The following is a 16,686-nucleotide window of genomic DNA, read 5'->3' as shown; positions in this document are numbered from 1 at the left end:
TATTTAGTGACTGATTCAGCCGCATGAGGGCAGCAATTGTATTTCACTGTCTCATCAGCATCTGGCACAGTGTCTTACCTGTAGCAAATGTTCAGTAAGTGTTTTTGAATGAATGAATGAATGAGTGAATGAGTGATGAATGATCAATGATCATGGTGGCTGAAAAGAGGGGACTGTGTATGGAAGGAACCTACATTCTGACTTGGGGGACTGGATAGATGATACTCCCAATCGCTTTGATAAGTAATAATGGGAGAGAAACAACTTTGTGGAAGAATTTCATGCACTGGGTTGGGAATCATGGAGTTTGAGGTGTCTCTAAGCTGTTGAGGTAGAGATGTCCTTTGAGCAATAGGAGGTGTAGGCCTGGAGCCTCAGGAGAAAAACTCCCTGGGGATGGGTTTGGGAACACTCAGCACACGTGAGTGGTAGTTGAATCCTTGTGGAGAGATGAGGTTAAAGACATCATCTGCTATAAGAGAATACCGTAGACTGGATAGCTTGAACACTAGAAATTTATTTCTCGCAGTCTGAAGGCTGGGACAATCTGATGTCTGGTGATGGCCCACGTGCTGGTTAGTAGATAGATATCTTGTTGTATCTTCACGTGGTGGAAAGAGAGAACAAACTAGGTTTGTCCTCTTCCTATCAGAACATTCATCCTGAGACTTCCCTGTCAGTCCAGTGGCTAAGACTCTACGCTCCCAATGCAGGGGGCCTGGGTTCGATCCCTGGTCAGGGAACAAGATCCTGCATGCTGCATCTAAGAGTTCTCATACCACAACTAAAGATCCTGAGTGCTGCAACTAAGACCCTGAGCAGCCAAATAAATTAATTAGAATATATAAATAAATATTAAAAAGACATTAATCCCATTCAGGAGGCCTCCATTCTTATGATTATTATCTCCCAAAGGCCCCAGCCTCTTAATACCATCCTATTAGGGGTTAGGGTTTCAACATATGAATTTTGGAGGACTATAAACATTTAGTCCCTAACAGCCCTGAGAAATACCAACTTTTAAGCATGATCTGAAGAAGGTAAGCCTCAGGAGGAAACTGAGAAGTGGACAGAGGCAAGAGAGGACTGCCAGGTGTCTGAAAATCCAAGGGGCTCTCTTTTCAGTGGAAGTGATGCCTCTGTGCCCATTCAGGGCTTGCAGAGCAGAAAGGCCATGCCCTGAACTCAACGAGAGTTCACACCCCTCTGTGCCCAGGTTCTCTACCCTCTAACCCACTCTCCTCTGCCTCTTCTCTGAAGAGAGTAGCTGGTTTTTCAGAATCCTGTCCTTATTTTATATTCCCCCAGCAATAGAAATGCACAGTAAAATGAGCATGTAATTTCCTTTAAGAGATGAAGTGCTATGTCTTGATAAAGCTAGCACATTATTTTATGACTAAAAAAAGGGGGGGGGGGATAAAATCAAGAAAGGAAGGAAACAATAAGACATTAAGAAGGGATTATCTCTGAATTATGGGTCCTGAGTTGTTTGTGTTTTCTTTATTCTTTTTCTCCAAGAGTTCATAGTATTTTCCTCCAAGAGTACATTGTGCTATTAAAATCTGAAAAGGAGTCTTTAAACTTATTTTTAAATGGGAAGCCTCATATAAAGACTGAACAGTTATGTAACTTATGTCTTAAACAATGTACCAAAGTCAAACTAGATATTTTGGAACCATGCACAGATTTAGCAATTGACACAGGTTATTTGTCAGATGTCTGAATTTTTTTGAAACCATTTACATGATAAATCCATGCTTGAGAAATAAAAATCCATATAGAGTACCTGAAAACAAATCATTGGTGTACAGAAGATCAGTGCAACCTCTTGAAGGGTATATTGTTTGGTTCTGAGCAAGGATCTGCCAGGGTAATGATCAAGACTACCACATACAGCTGTGCAGATTGTGTACTGAACAACTCCAGGAGACACCTTTTACTTAAAATGCAGTATGAGTGGAATCTGTAGAATTGAGCAGTACACAACTTACTCAAACAACTGGTAGACCTAGTAATAATCAAGTGACATTTTAAAAATCTAACCCATCACCTGGCAAAATGTTAGATCTTAGTGATGGAATCTATTACCAAAGATTTGGCTATGGAAAAATTATAAACCCACACAGTGCTCCAAATATCAGCAGTGTAGGAAATTTTGTTTAATATTTATTAGTGCCATAAATCAGGGGTCCCCAGCTTCCAGGTTCCAATACCTGATGATCTGAAATGGAGCAGATGTAATAATACTAGAAATAAAGTGCACAATAAATGTTCAGTTCAGTCACTCAGCCTTGTCCGACTCATTGCAACTTCATGAACCACAGCACACCAAGCCTCCCTGTCCATCACCAACTCCCAGAGTTTACCCAAACTCATGTCCACTGAGCCGGTGATGCCATCCAACCACCTCATCCTCTCTTATCCCCTTCTCCCCCTGCCTTCAATCTTTCCCAGCATCAGGGTCTTTTCAAATGAGTCAACTCTTTGCATCAGGTGGCCAAAGTATTGGAGTTTCAGCTTCAACATCAGTCCTTCCAATGAACACTCAGGGATCTCCTTTAAGATGGACTGGTTGGATCTCCTTGCAGTTCAAGGGACTCTCAAGAGTCTTCTCCAATACCAGAGTTCTAAAGAATTAATTCTTTGGAGCCCAGCTTTCTTTATAGTCCAACTCTCACATCCATACATGACTACTGGAAAAACCACAGCCTTGACTAGATGGACCTTTGTTGACAAAGTAATGTCTCTGCTTTCGAAAATGCTGTCTAGGTTGGTCATAACTTTCCTTCCAAGGAGCAAGCATCTTTTAATTTCATGTCTGCAGTCACCATCTGCAGTGATTTTGGAGCCCCCCAAAATAAAAGTCAGCCACTGTTTCCACTTTTTCCCCATCTATTTGCCATGTGGTGATGGGACCAGATGCCATGATCTTCGTTTTCTGAATGTTGAGCTATAAGCCAACTTTTTCACTCTCCTCTTTCACTTTCATCAAGAGGCTCTTTAGTTCTTCTTCACTTTCTGCCATAAGGGTGGTGTCATCTGCATATCTGAGGTTATTGATATTTCTCCCAGCAATCTTGATTCCAGCTTGTGCTTCATCCAGCTCAGCATTTCTCATGATGTACTCTGCATATAAGTTAAATAAGCAGGGTGACAATATACAGCCTTGACGTACTCCTTTTCCTATTTGGAACCAGTCTGAATGCACTTGAATCATCCCCAAACCACCCCCCCATCCCCCTGGCCCATGGAAAAACTGCCTTCAATGAAACCAGTCCTTGATGCCAAAAAGGGTGGGGACTGTTGCTATAGATTCTTAAGATAAGAATACTAAAGAACAATTAATTAACGCCTTTTGTTTTATTCACTAAGGGCTAGTCTCAGTTTCCAAGAAAAGTGTGTCCCACGTATTAAGCAAAGAGGGAGGTGGAAACATCTCAGTCATTGTGCTTGGGGGCGCAGAGGAATCACTGGATGCCCATCCTGGGAAGTTCACTCTGTTCATCCGCCAGCGGAAGGGATTTGTGAAAACTGCTTTGACCCATGGGTAAGTGGCTTTTCATTTCAGGCAACTGTGTCAGGGAAGCTAACCCATTATTAAGTGAATTCGAAGAAGTAATTTTTCTGGCCCTTAAAGACAGACCTCATCACTGACCTTCCAATGAATACAGATGTGAATGTTTATGGGAAATAGAAGACAACCTTCCCTCTAAGATAACTCAGTGTCATGGCATCCAGCCATTCAACTTGTCTATAAGAGCAAAACAAGCAAAATACAAAATTTCATAGGCACAGTATAGATTTCCAACCAAATGAACAAATGAGCCATGGCCAAAACCATAAATGAAAAAGAAACTTCTGGAACCTTGATTTTCTATAGAATAAAATTCCACAAATCACTAAGACTGCTGAGGTACCTCCCCAAAGGACTTCAGGAGTAATTCGGTTTCAATACATGGAACATAAACTTAGCACTCCAAGGAGCCTTGGGGACATTAAACAATTGTGAGGAATCTGTTGCAGGTCAGCTGGGCTAAATGAAATATTTAAATCCTTTTCATTGAAAATGCTTATTCTTCCTCCTTGTTATTTCCAGTGCTTATTTGGTGCCAGTGTTTTCTTTTGGTGAAAATGAACTATTTAAGCAAGTTAGCAACCCCGAAGGATCATGGCTTCGAAATGTGCAGGAGAAACTACAGAAGATGATGGGATTTGCTTTGCCACTGTTCCACGGCAGAGGGATTTTTCAGTACAGTTTTGGCCTAATCCCCTTTAGGAAGCCCATTCACACTGTTGGTATGTACATCAAATACTGGAGGCTTGTTAAACTGAGCAAAAGGATTATCTTACTTTGAGCAATGTTTATTGTTACTGAAGTAGCTTCGAGTAAGCCCTTCCTAAAATAATAGTCCTATAGATATTATTTGACCTTCCTTTACAGTATGCTTTTTATTTACGAAATGATTATATTTTCCATTTGAATGGGAATCCACTACTTTCAAAAATATTGTTATTGCACTCCAAATAGAATCCAATTTTAGAAATGGAGTTCCTAATACTCTATGATGAATCTATTTCTCTGTACTAGAAGATGATAACATAGCAAGTCTTTGAATACATCAGAGTCTCCTGTGAAAATTTGTGTATAATAGATATCTTCATCAGGTTTAGTTCATAGGCATCAGTTTCTACCACAAAGCATTTTTTTCCCAACTAGGTATATTTATAGGTATTCTAATATAGGGCTTCCCAGGTGGCTGAGTGGGTGAAGAATCTACCTGCAGTGTAGGAGATATGGGTTCAATCCCTCAGTTGGGAAGATCTCTGAGAGGAGTGCATGGCAACCCATTCCAGTATTCTTGCCTGGAGAGTCTCAGAGGAGCCTGGCAGGCTACAGTCTGCTGCTGCTGCTGCTAAGTCGCTTCAGTCGTGTCCAACTCTGTGCAACCCCATAGACAGCAGCCCACCAGGCTCCCCTGTCCCTGGGATTCTCCAGGCAAGAATACTGGAGTGGGTTGTCATTTCCTTCTCCAATGCTTGAAAGTGAAAGTGAAATCGCTCAGTCGTGTCCGACTCTTAGCGACCCCATGGACTGCAGCCTACCAGGCTCCTCCATTCATGGGATTTTCCAGGCAAGAGTACTGGAGTGGGGTGCCATTGCCTTCTCCAAGGCTACAGTCTAGAGAGATGCAAAGGGTCAGTTCAGTTCAGTTCAGTTCAGCCACTCAGGCGTGTCCAAATCTTTGCAACCCCATGAACTGCAGCACGCCAGGCTTCCCTGTCCATCACCAACTCAGACATGACTAAATCAACTGAGCACTCACTCGCAGACTGATTTGCCCTTTAAAAATGGCATGTTTGGGTTTGGGGAGCATTGAGATGGGGGAGGAAGGTAACAACCATGTTAATAGAAGAACAGAGGAGGAAAATAATTGCTCCTGAGGTTGAAAAGGGGTTTGGAGGGTGGAAAAGGAGAAAGCGCTGAGTCGATTGCTAATAGCAAGATTAGCCAGACTATATACACATATGAAATGGAAGTAATAATTTCACCATGAGTGGCCCATTACATGAAATTCAAACATTTTTTTAGATCTATTCCCTTGGAATGGGAGTTCACTGCTGTCAGTCTGTAACAGCTTTGCATTTCTCATGCAGTCACATGCCATTTTTTAAAATGCTGTTTTTAACTCAAATGGAATATTAACAGTTGATTAATCAATGTAATAGGAATACTGAGATAAGCTTGCAGTTATATTTTTCAAGATGAGTGGTTCCATTTTTTTGTCAAAATATTAGTCAGTTTTGATCCCATACGTGCAAAGTATGGTCATTGGTATTTTGGGGGGATATGAGGGAAATTATATGATATGATTTTTCAGGGTCATTCTCATTGGACATAATTTATAAAGAAACTACCATGTATTTTCTTTACATGTGTCACAAGTAGCATGTTATTTACATATTTTATCTGAGTTATTATCAGTTTATCAAAGTAGAAAAAACTGTTCACATATGTTGTATTTTATTACATAGTAATAGAGAGAAGCTGATTTCAATGTCCCATCAACTGGGAGAGAAAAAGGAAGTGAGTTTAGACTTCAAGAAAAGCTGTAAAAAGTCCCAGTTCCTTGCGAGAATGTTGCTTTTTCTTTGTTTGTTTCTGCCTCACAGAGCTCCAGGTGACAGGGATTTTGCTCTTTGTTCTGTGCTGTGTCCCCAGTGCTCTCAGGGTAGGAGCTCAAGACACATTTGTGAATCAACAAATTAGTCTTAGTTAGGCCTGTCTGATTGTAATTCTCAAGTTTTCAGAAATTGAACAAGTACGTAGTAACAAAAATTTTAAATAAATTTCCCAAGTGGCTCAGTGGTAAAGAACCAGCTGGCTAATACAGGAGATGTGAGGTCGATTTCTGGGTCAGGAAGATCCCCTGGAGAAGGAAACGGCAACCCACTCCAGTATTCTTGCTTGGAAAATTCCATGCGGAGAGGAGCCTGGTGGGCTACAGTCCACAAAGAGTCGGACATGACTGAGCACACACATGCATGATATTTTTTTAAGATTTTTTTGATGTGGATCATTTTGAAAGTCTATATTGACTTTGTTAAAATATTGCTTCTGTTTTTGGTTTTTGGTTGTGAGATTTGTGGGATCTTAGCTTCCTGACCAGGGATCAAATTCTCACCCCCTGCACTGGAAGGCACAGTCTTAACCACTGGACCACCAGGAAAGTCCCTCAATTTACTAATAAGTTCAAGTTGTATAGCCAGTACCGGTAATGTGATGGAAAGTTGTTTGAGCAAGAAAGTAAAATATTTAGGTGTTGGTTTTAAGTTTTAAAATTTATGTTGAAAAATTTCAGATGCTCAGAAAGTCTCATGAGTAGTAAAATGAACTCCTATGTTCCTTTCTCCTAGACTCACCACTTGTTAACATTTTTGCTACAGTTTTTTTTCTCTCTCTAATAATATCACAAATACACTTTATACTATTGTTGTCACTGAACTATTTAAGTAAATGCAGACAACATGACCATTTGTTCCTCATTACTTTTATGTATCTCTCTTAAGAACAAGATTATTCTCTTCCATAGTATCAGTAGGATGCAGGAAGTTAACATCAATTAAATGCTATTAACTGTGTACACTCCATATTCAAATTTCATCAGTTGCCACAGTCACTTTCTTTTTAGTTGTGGGTTTTGGTGAAGGGCAGTATTTTTTCCCAAAGCAGGATCATACATTACATTTATTTTATTTTATTTTATTTTATTTTATTTTTTAAATTTATTTTTTATGTTACTTTACAATTCTGTATTGGTTTTGCCATACATTGACATGAATCCACCACGGGTGTACATGCGTTCCCAAACATGAACCCCCCTCCCACCCCCCTCCCCACAACATCTCTCTGGGTCATCCCTGCGTACCAGCCCCAAGCGTGCCATATCCTGCATCAGACATAGACTGGCAATTCGATGCTTACATGATATTATACATGTTTCAATGCCATTCTCCCGAATCATCTCACCCTGTCCCTCTCCCTCTGAGTCTAAAAGTCCGCTATACACATCTGTGTCTTTTTTGCTGTCCTGCATACAGGGTCATCATTGCCATCTTTCTAAATTCCATATATATGTGTTAGTATACTGTATTGGTGTTTTTCTTTCTGGCTTACTTCACTCCGTATAATCGGCTCCAGTTTCATCCATCTCATCAGAACTGATTCAAATGTATTCTTTTTAATAGCTGAGTAATACTCCATTGTGTATATGTACCACAGCTTTCTTATCCATTCATCTGCTGATGGACATCTAGGTTGTTTCCATGTCCTGGCTATTATAAACAGTGCTGTGATGAACATTGGGGTACATGTGTCTCTTTCAATTCTGGTTTCCTCAGTGTGTATGCCCAGCAGTGGGATTGCTGGGTCATAAGGCAGTTCTATTTGCAATTTTTTAAGGAATCTCCACACTGTTCTCCATAGTGGCTGTACTAGTTTGCATTCCCACCAACAGTGTAGGAGGGTTCCCTTCTCTCCACACCCTCTCCAGCATTTATTGCTTGCAGATTTTTGGATCGCAGACATTCTGACTGGTGTGAAGTGGTACCTCATTGTGGTTTTGATTTGCATTTCTCTAATAATGAGTGATGTTGAGCATCTTTTCATGTGTTTGTTAGCCATCCGTATGTCTTCTTTGGAGAAATGTCTATTTAGTTCTTTGGCCCATTTTTTGATTGGGTCGTTTATTTTTCTGGAATTGAGCTGTAGGAGTTGCTTGTATATTTTTGAGATTAGTTGTTTGTCAGTTGCTTCATTTGCTATTATTTTCTCCCATTCGGAAGGCTGTCTTTTCACTTTGCTTATGTTTTCCTTTGTTGTGCAGAAGCTTTTAATTTTAATTAGGTCCCATTTGTTTATTTTTGCTTTTATTTCCAGAATTCTGGGAGGTGGATCATAGAGGATCCTGCTGTGGTTTATGTCGGAGAGTGTTTTGCCTATGTTCTCCTCTAGGAGTTTTATAAAAAATATGGAACGCTTCACGAATTTGCGTGTCATCCTTGCACAGGGGCCATGCTAATCTTCTCTGTATCGTTCCAATTTTAGTATATGTGCTGCCGAAGCAAGCACCATACATTACATTTAATTTTCACATTTCATTAGTCTACTTTAAACTGGATTAGTTTTTAAAATTTTCTTTGTCTTTATGGCATGAGCATGATTGAATCAATGATGTCTATGACTTATTCTCAAATGGTTCTACAAAAACAAAAATAATAATACATGTGTATACCTATATACATACTGAGTGTGTGTATGTGTGTGTGCAGAGTGTTTGAAATTGGTGAGTCTAGAGGAAGGGCATGCAAGTGCTTATTGTATTTTTTCTATAGGTTTGAATTGTTTTTATAAAAAAAGTTAGGGAAGGGAATGTACCTATTTAAATAAAACTGGTTTGGATCCCACTTGAGGACAAAAGTAGTCCATTTTGTTTCAATTAGTTAGTCTACCCTGAGGGATAAAACAACTAAGGGATTGTTCTCAAATATTGGGTTGGCCAAAAAGTTCTTTAAGGTTTTCCATAACATCATACTGAAAAATCTGAACAAACTTTTTGGCCAACCCAATAGAAAGAAAGAAAGAGGAACCTAATTTAAATTTTAATTATAACGTGGGGATTGTTGTTGTTGTGCTCAGTCATTCAGTCATGTCTGACTCTTTGCAACTCCATGGATTGTAGCCCACCAGGCTCCTCTGTCCATGGAATTTTCCAGCAAGAATACTAGAATGGGTAGCCATTTCCTCCTCCAGGGAATCTTTCTGACCCAGAAATCAAACCTGCTTCTTTTGCATTGAAAAGTAGATTCTTTACCACTGCGCCACCTGAGAGATAGTAATCAGGGGATTGGTATGGTGCCTTGTACAACATATTAAGTGCTCAGTAAATGTTCAAGAGCGTGTATGTTTATGTATGTGTGTATATGCACACACACACACACACCCCTCCATTGGGCATGAGACTCCATTATAAGCCAGAGGTTGTACTTGAACCCAGGTTTTGACTCTTCCCAACCCTATTCTGCCCAGATCTCTGCCTGGTCTCTCTCTCTAGTGTATGGCTATGTAGGATCTAAAGAAGAAGGAATTCCTATGTGAGACCATTAGAGAGAGAAACTCGGCAGAATTTTCATAATCACAGAAAAATAGAACAAAGACTCCTTATTGTGAAAGATCTACTCTTTGCCTTAATGAGAAGAAAATAATGGACATCTTCAAGCTCTTTTCCAGCTGAAAATACAACAACTTATGAAGCTGCTCATTCTTCATCTAGGGAAATACAGCACAGTATCACAGAAATTAGAGCAAGACTGCTACATAAGGCAATAAAGACATAACTAAACCTGAACTATTGGATGGAATCGGAAAATGGAACAAAGGAGCATGCCAGCTATAAAAAGCACCAAAACACAGATGAGAGCTGATTCCCAACTCTGCCACAAGTAGATTTTAGCTGATTTTTTCCAGGGCAATGAATTCTACCTCCAGAATAAACTGATGCAACTGGTTTTTCCTTTGTGTTATAAAGAGGGAGTCATGCAGCAGTCTGCAACTAACCCAGTCTCATGTTGAAACAGCTTTCTTCTCCTTAGTAGTAAAAATCTCCTTTTTCTGGAAAGAGGGAATTATGATCTTCTAGGGCTCTGAAAGCCTTCTTCAGTGATCAATGCAAAGAAATAGAGGAAAAGAACAGAATGGGAAAGACTAGAGATCTCTTCAAGAAAATTAGAGATACCAAGGGAAGATTTCATGCAAAGATGGGCTTGATAAAGGACAGAAATGGTATGGACCTAACAGAAGCAGAAGATATTAAGAAGAGGTGGCAAGAATACACAGAATTGTACAAGAAAGATCTTCAGGACCCAGATAATCACGATGGTGTGATCACTCATCTAGAGCCAGACATGCTGGAATGTGAAGTCAGGTGGGCCTTAGAAAGCGTCACCAAGAACAAAGCTAGTGGAGGTAATGGAATTCCAATTGAGCTATTTCAAATCCTGAAAGATGCTGCTGTGAAAGTGCTGCACTCAATATGCCAGCAAATTTGGAAAACTCAGCAGTGGCCACAGGACTGGAAAAGGTCAGTTTTCATTCCAATTCCAAAGAAAGGCAATGCCAAAGAATGCTCAAACTACCTCACAATTGCACTCATCTCACATGCTAGTAAAGTAATGCTCAAAATTCTCCAAGCCAGGCTTCAGCAATACGTGAACCGTGAACTTCCAGATGTTCAAGCTGGATTTAGAAAAGGAAGAGGAACCAGAGATCAAATTGCCAATCTCATGGAAAAAGCAAGAGAGTTCCAGAAAAACATCTATTTCTGCTTTATTGACTATGCCAAAGCCTTTGACTGTGTGGATCACAATAAACTGTGGACAATTCTGAAAGAGATGGGAATACCAGACCACCTGACTTGCCTCTTGAGAAATCTGTATGCAGATCAGGAAGCAACAGTTAGAACTGGACAGGGAACAACAGACTGGTTCCAAATAGGAAAAGGAGTACATTAAGGCTGTCTATTGTCACCCTGCTTATTTAACTTCTATGCAGAGTACATCATGAGAAACGCTGGACTGGAAGAAACACAAGCTGGAATCAAGATTGCCAGGAGAAATATCAATCACCTCAGCTATGCAGATGACACCACCCTTATGGCAGAAAGTGAAGAGGAACTAAAAAGCCTCTTGATGAAAGTGAAAGAGGAGAGTGAAAAAGTTGGCTTAAAGCTCAACATTCAGAAAACAAAGATCATGGCATCTGGTCCCATCACTTCATGGGAAATAGATGGGGAAACAGTGGAAACAGTGTCAGACTTTATTTTTTGGAGCTCCAAAATCACTGCAGATGGTCATTGCAGCCATGAAATTAAAAGACGCTTACTCCTTGGAAGAAAAGTTATGACCAAGCTAGACAGCATATTCAAAAGCAGAGACATGACTTTGCCGACTAAGGTCCGTCTAGTCAAGGCTATGGTTTTTCCAGTAGTCATGTATGGATGTGAGAGTTGGACTGTGAAGAAGGCTGAGCGCCGAAGAATTGATGCTTATGAACCATGGTGTTGGAGAAGACTCTTGAGAGTCCCTTGGACTGCAAGGAGATCCAACCAGTCCATTCTGAAGGAGATCAGCCCTGGGATTTCTTTGGAAGGAATGATGCTAAAGCTGAAACTCCAGTACTTTGGCCACCTCATCGGAAGAGTTGACTCATTGGAAAAGACTCTGATGCTGGGAGGGATTGGGGGCAGGAGGAGAAGGGGATGACAGAGGATGAGATGGCTGGATGGCATCACGGACTCGATGGACGCAAGTCTGAGTGAACTCCGGGAGTTGGTGATGGACAGGGAGGCCTGGCGTGTGTGATTCATGGGGTCAGAAAGAGTCGGACATGACTGAGCGACTGAACTGAACTGAACTGAACTGAACTGAACTGAACTGAGGGCTCCGAAGGTGCTTCTCAGATTTGCAAGTTTTTCTTTTGTTACCTCTGTTTTTAGCCCTAAAAAGTAATTAGAAAGGTTTCTTACTCTCCAATTCAATTTTGGGTTAGTTTAATAATGAGGGGCCAAAGTGTTGGGTTTAAATCTTCATTCCCTTTGGTTTCTGTGTATGTCTGTTTCTGTTTGTTTTTTGTGTGTGTATGTATATGAAGTTTGGAAATGTTCAGCATCTCATTTTCTCTACCAGTTAAATAAGAAAAAGACAATTACAGTTTAAAGGGGAAAGTCTTATGATGATAAATTCAATGTATGTGGGCATGTTTGAGCTCTTTGAAATATAATAAAACTATTAGTAGCAAAAGAACAGGATTGAAATGAACTATAGGCTAGCTTATAGGAAATAGGACTCAGAAATTCAGAATTCACAAGTCCTAATTGAAGTAAGTGCTTCCAAGGTGGCTCAGTGGTAAGGAATCTGCCTGCCAATGCAAGAAACGTGGGTTTGATCCCTGGGTTAGGGAGATCTGGAGAAGGAAATGTCAACCCACTCTAGTATTTTTGCCTGGGAAATCCCACAGACAGAGGAGCCTGGTAGGCTACAGCCCATGGAATCACAAAAAGGGTCTGACACACCTTAGAGACAGAACAACAACAATCTGAGTAATCTAGGAGCAAAATAAAAGACTTCATCTTTATAGACCACGTAGACCCTGTATCACTATAAATCCCCCTCCCACCCAGAATAGTCGCATTTAATTTCTCTCCATGATAATTTCACAAGAAAACAAACCATTTCTATGAAACCACAAATTTGCTAGTAGATTTACAGGTAGATTTCTCACTATGCCTGTAAACTTCTCATTTTGGGGGGTGGGGTGGGGGTGGGGATCAAACAACAACAAAGATTAGAGCTAGAAATGTGAGTGTGCTTAGTTTTCCAGTCATGTCTGACTCTCTGCCTTCTTATGGACTATAACCTGCCAGGCTCCTGTGTCCGTGGGATTCTCCAGGCAAGAATACAGGAGTGGGTAGCCATTCCCTTCTCCAGGCGATCTTCCTGACCCAGGGATCGAACCTGGACCTCCTGCACTGCAGGCAGATTCTTTACTGTCTGAGCCATAAAGGAAGCCTTAGAGCTAGAAGGAAGCCTCAAGATCACCTATTCTTTTATCCTGTTGTTGTTCAGTCACCAGGTCACATCTGACTCTTTGCAACTCCATGGACTGCAGCATGCCAGTTTTCCCTGTCCTTCACTATCTCCTGGAGCTTGCTCAAACTCATGTCCACTGAGTCGGTGATGCCATACAACCATGTCATCCTCTGTCCCTCCCCTCCTCCTGCTCTCAATCTTTCCCAGCATCAAGGTCTTTTCCAATGAGTCGGTTCTTCACATCAAGTGGCCAAAGTATTGGAGCTTCAGCTCCAGCATCAGTCCCTCCGATGAATATTCAGGGTTGATTTCCTTTAGGATTGACTGGTTTGATCTCTTTGCTATCCAAGGGACTCTCAAGAGTCTTCCAGCACCACAATTCAAAAGCATCAGTTCTTTGGCACTCAGCCTTTATGGTTCAACTCCCATATCCACACATGACTGCTGGAAAAACCATAGCTTTGACTATATGACTTTCATCCTATACATGTGAAAATTAAGGTCAGAGAAGAAGTTACTTGCTAGCTGGGTGTACCTGCTGGGGAGTTAGCCCTGGATGTGGTCTAGCCTGGCGCCTCTTGTGCAACATCAGCTCCTGTTTCCATCAGTTTTCAGTCTCTCCTAGTCTGTATTTCATCCACAACTGACATGGGAATTCCCTAGTGGCCCACTGGTTAGGACTTGGTGCTTTCACTGCCCTGGATCTGGGTTCAGTTCCTGATTGGGGGGCTAAGATCTCACAAACCATGTAGGGGGAAAAAAAAGGCAACCACAACTGATGGTGATACTTTTACGTTGAATCCCAAAGGACTGCTGCCTACTATATATGTTTGACATCCAAGCTTTCAAGGAAAACTCTGTATCAGCTTCTTGAGGGTATATCTAGCTAAAAATATAGGAATTTGAGAATACTAATGTTGCTGTGAGGATATATATATATATACACACACACACACATACGATGGATAGATTATATATAACCTTGTATATAAATATAGATCTTAATATATGATGCATTATGATACCTCTGTGTGTGTTTGTGTCTGTATCATTCCCTTCCTATACTCCCTAACCTCCCATACTATTATCACACGTCTTTCTGCTGTTATTTATCACTTCCTCTTTCTCTGGTTTCTTTTTAACTAATCACGCTTTGTTACTGACATGGATTGAGCCTTGGAGGTAGCATGAGGAGACTCCACGTAGGCAAAGGAAGCCCTGCGAGTGCCATTCTGTTACTACAGCCCCACTTGACCTCATGCCGAAGCTGACCAAAAGTAATAAGCAGTTTGCTCCTCAGCCATTGATGTTCTGTACATTGCAGCTCTTGGCAGTAGTAGCAGCATCAGGCCAGCAGAGGGCGCAATGCACAGCAGAGAGGACTGAAGAGCAGGTGGCCCAGCCACATGTATCTAGTCTTTAATCTGAGATAAGAGAGGTAAAATTTATTATATAAATGCTAGGTTTAAAAAAATTAGTCCATTTTTTAATTATACAGGTAATACTAATGCCTTCTCATTGTAGAAAATTGGCACAATACAAATAAAAGTCCCCCAGCTCTCCCTTCTTCCCTCCATGTAAGGGCTAGCAGTGTCTCTTGGCTGACTTTCTTAGTAGACTAAACGCTTATAATGCACCTAGATATAGAACATTTTCAATAAATAGGGTTATGCTGTATTATTTTGCAACTTTCCCCTTCTTGCTGCATTTTAAACTTTTGCATATGTGTCTGAACACACATATATATTTCATTTTTTACATTTATATAATTACATATAACAGATTAGTTTCAAGTGTTAGTTTGATATTTGTGTATATTGTAAAAGGATCACCACTGTAAGTCTATTTAATATCTGTCACCATACATAGTTTCAAAAATATTATTTCAGCTTTCAAAAAAAATTGCTGCCTAGAATTCCATTGAATGAATGGTCTGTGATTTGTTTAATAATTTTCTCTATGAAGTTTTTTGGTTGGTTTTGTTTTCTGCTGTTACACACAGTGGAGCCCTTGTGATTAGGTGTGTTTTCTAGTCCAGATTCTCGGCAGTGAAGATGTATCTTCATTTTTTAGGATGACATTACAAAGAGCCAGATTAGAGGGTTGATGGCTCATGAGTCAAGACTTCCCCTGGCAGTGATAATAGAGCACTGTGGTCTGGCTGTCAGCTGTACCAGAGGGAGCAAGCTGGTGACGTGCACACACAGCCGTGTGCTTGTACCCCACAGCTGCAGCCAGCACAGTAGTTCATTTGACTCCAAGTCAAAACCACCAGTGCGCTGACAATCCAGCATGTGCGGAGAAGGAAGGCTCTTTATTTGTCACCAGAAGAGATGGTGTGACCGCTGCAGGCAGCCAGTGAAATGAAGAAGGGATGGGAGCTGACAGGCCTGACAGCTTCTGATTGGAAGATCTTTCTAGAGCTGTCCATTAGAGGTGGTAGTCCGTGGTAGAGTGGATTTGGTTTCTTACTTAACAATGCATTCTTTGTTTTTTGCAGTTGGCCGCCCAATCCCTGTTCGTCAGACCCTGAACCCAACCTCAGAGCAGATTGAGGAGTTGCATCAGACCTACATGGAGGAGCTGAGAAAATTATTTGAAGAACACAAAGGGAAGTATGGTATTCCAGAAAATGAAGCTCTCGTTTTTAGATAACTGTCGTCTTAGAAGACATGCAAGAGAGCGAGAGAACATCCCATTGAAAGAAAAGATATTCTAAATAAATTTTTTTCTTTGACAGTGAAATCAAATTTGCAACTGTAAAATATTATGTATGGTGACAGATGTTGATATTTATCTGTGGTAACTAAAAATCTAATGAGTGACTATAGGGTAAGGTTGGAGGTGATGATAAGCCTTTTAAGTGTCTTTAAGTAGGAGGGTAAAAATTGTTTTACAAGTTAAGAAAAGGTTTAGAGTTATTCATGTGCTTAAAAACAATGACAGCTTTAAAAGATAATTAGACTCTTTTGCTGAATATCAAAATAATTTAATGTGGTGTTTTCACTGAGTGTGACAGTTGTTCAGCACAGCTGGGGCATTTATGAGACAAGTGTGTAAAATACTTTCCCATATAGAGCTAGAGGAGATCATTTTTTTTTCTTGCTTGCACAGACCATTTGTTAGTGAATAATGTTACTTTTAAGACTTAGATCATTTAAACCTTTAGGTCATATCAACCAATGTGTTTTTATATAACACTGTAGAATTCTTATGCCGTTTTAGAAATAAGATGAATCCACCATATGGAAACCCATGTGGATGAGAGCATTTCTTCTCTTTTCTCATCATGCTCAGAAATATTCATCATTGTCATTTGCTTAGAAATATGTTCATTTGCTACAGATAAGGAGGTCTTTTGGAAAACATGCTTTTGATGGGTTTTGTGACTCTGAAGGGCTTCCCTAATGTCTCAGATGGTAAAGAATCTGCTTGCAATGCTGGAAACCTAGGTTTGATCCCTGGGTCAGGCAGATCCCCTAGAAAAGGGCATAGCAACCCACTCCAGTATTCTTGCCTGGAGAATCCCATGAACAGAGGAGC

General features: G+C 40.5%; 1 protein-coding gene and 1 non-coding gene across 2 annotated transcripts in view; one reads left to right on the top strand and one right to left on the bottom strand.

Annotated features, from left to right (window-relative positions):
- Nucleotides 1–15,889, top strand: part of MOGAT1 (monoacylglycerol O-acyltransferase 1) — a 32,661-nt gene extending 16,772 nt beyond the window's left edge. The window contains exons 4-6 of the mRNA XM_040228486.1: nt 3,373–3,547; nt 4,097–4,296; nt 15,644–15,889. Of these exons, the coding sequence (XP_040084420.1) occupies nt 3,373–3,547; nt 4,097–4,296; nt 15,644–15,798 (530 nt within the window). The 3' untranslated portion in view covers nt 15,799–15,889. The remainder of the gene's footprint in view (nt 1–3,372; nt 3,548–4,096; nt 4,297–15,643) is intronic.
- On the bottom strand, nt 8,523–8,629 carry LOC120855245. Its single transcript, XR_005719209.1, has one exon. It is a non-coding gene; the product is annotated as a U6 spliceosomal RNA (small nuclear RNA).
- Nucleotides 15,890–16,686: the final 797 nt, after the last annotated feature.

The sequence above is a fragment of the Oryx dammah genome, unplaced genomic scaffold, assembly GCF_014754425.2.
Source record: "Oryx dammah isolate SB20612 unplaced genomic scaffold, SCBI_Odam_1.1 HiC_scaffold_27, whole genome shotgun sequence".
Taxonomy (NCBI): domain Eukaryota; kingdom Metazoa; phylum Chordata; class Mammalia; order Artiodactyla; family Bovidae; genus Oryx; species Oryx dammah.
Note: the sequence above shows the minus strand (reverse complement) of the source record. Positions and strands in the feature narration are given on the sequence as shown.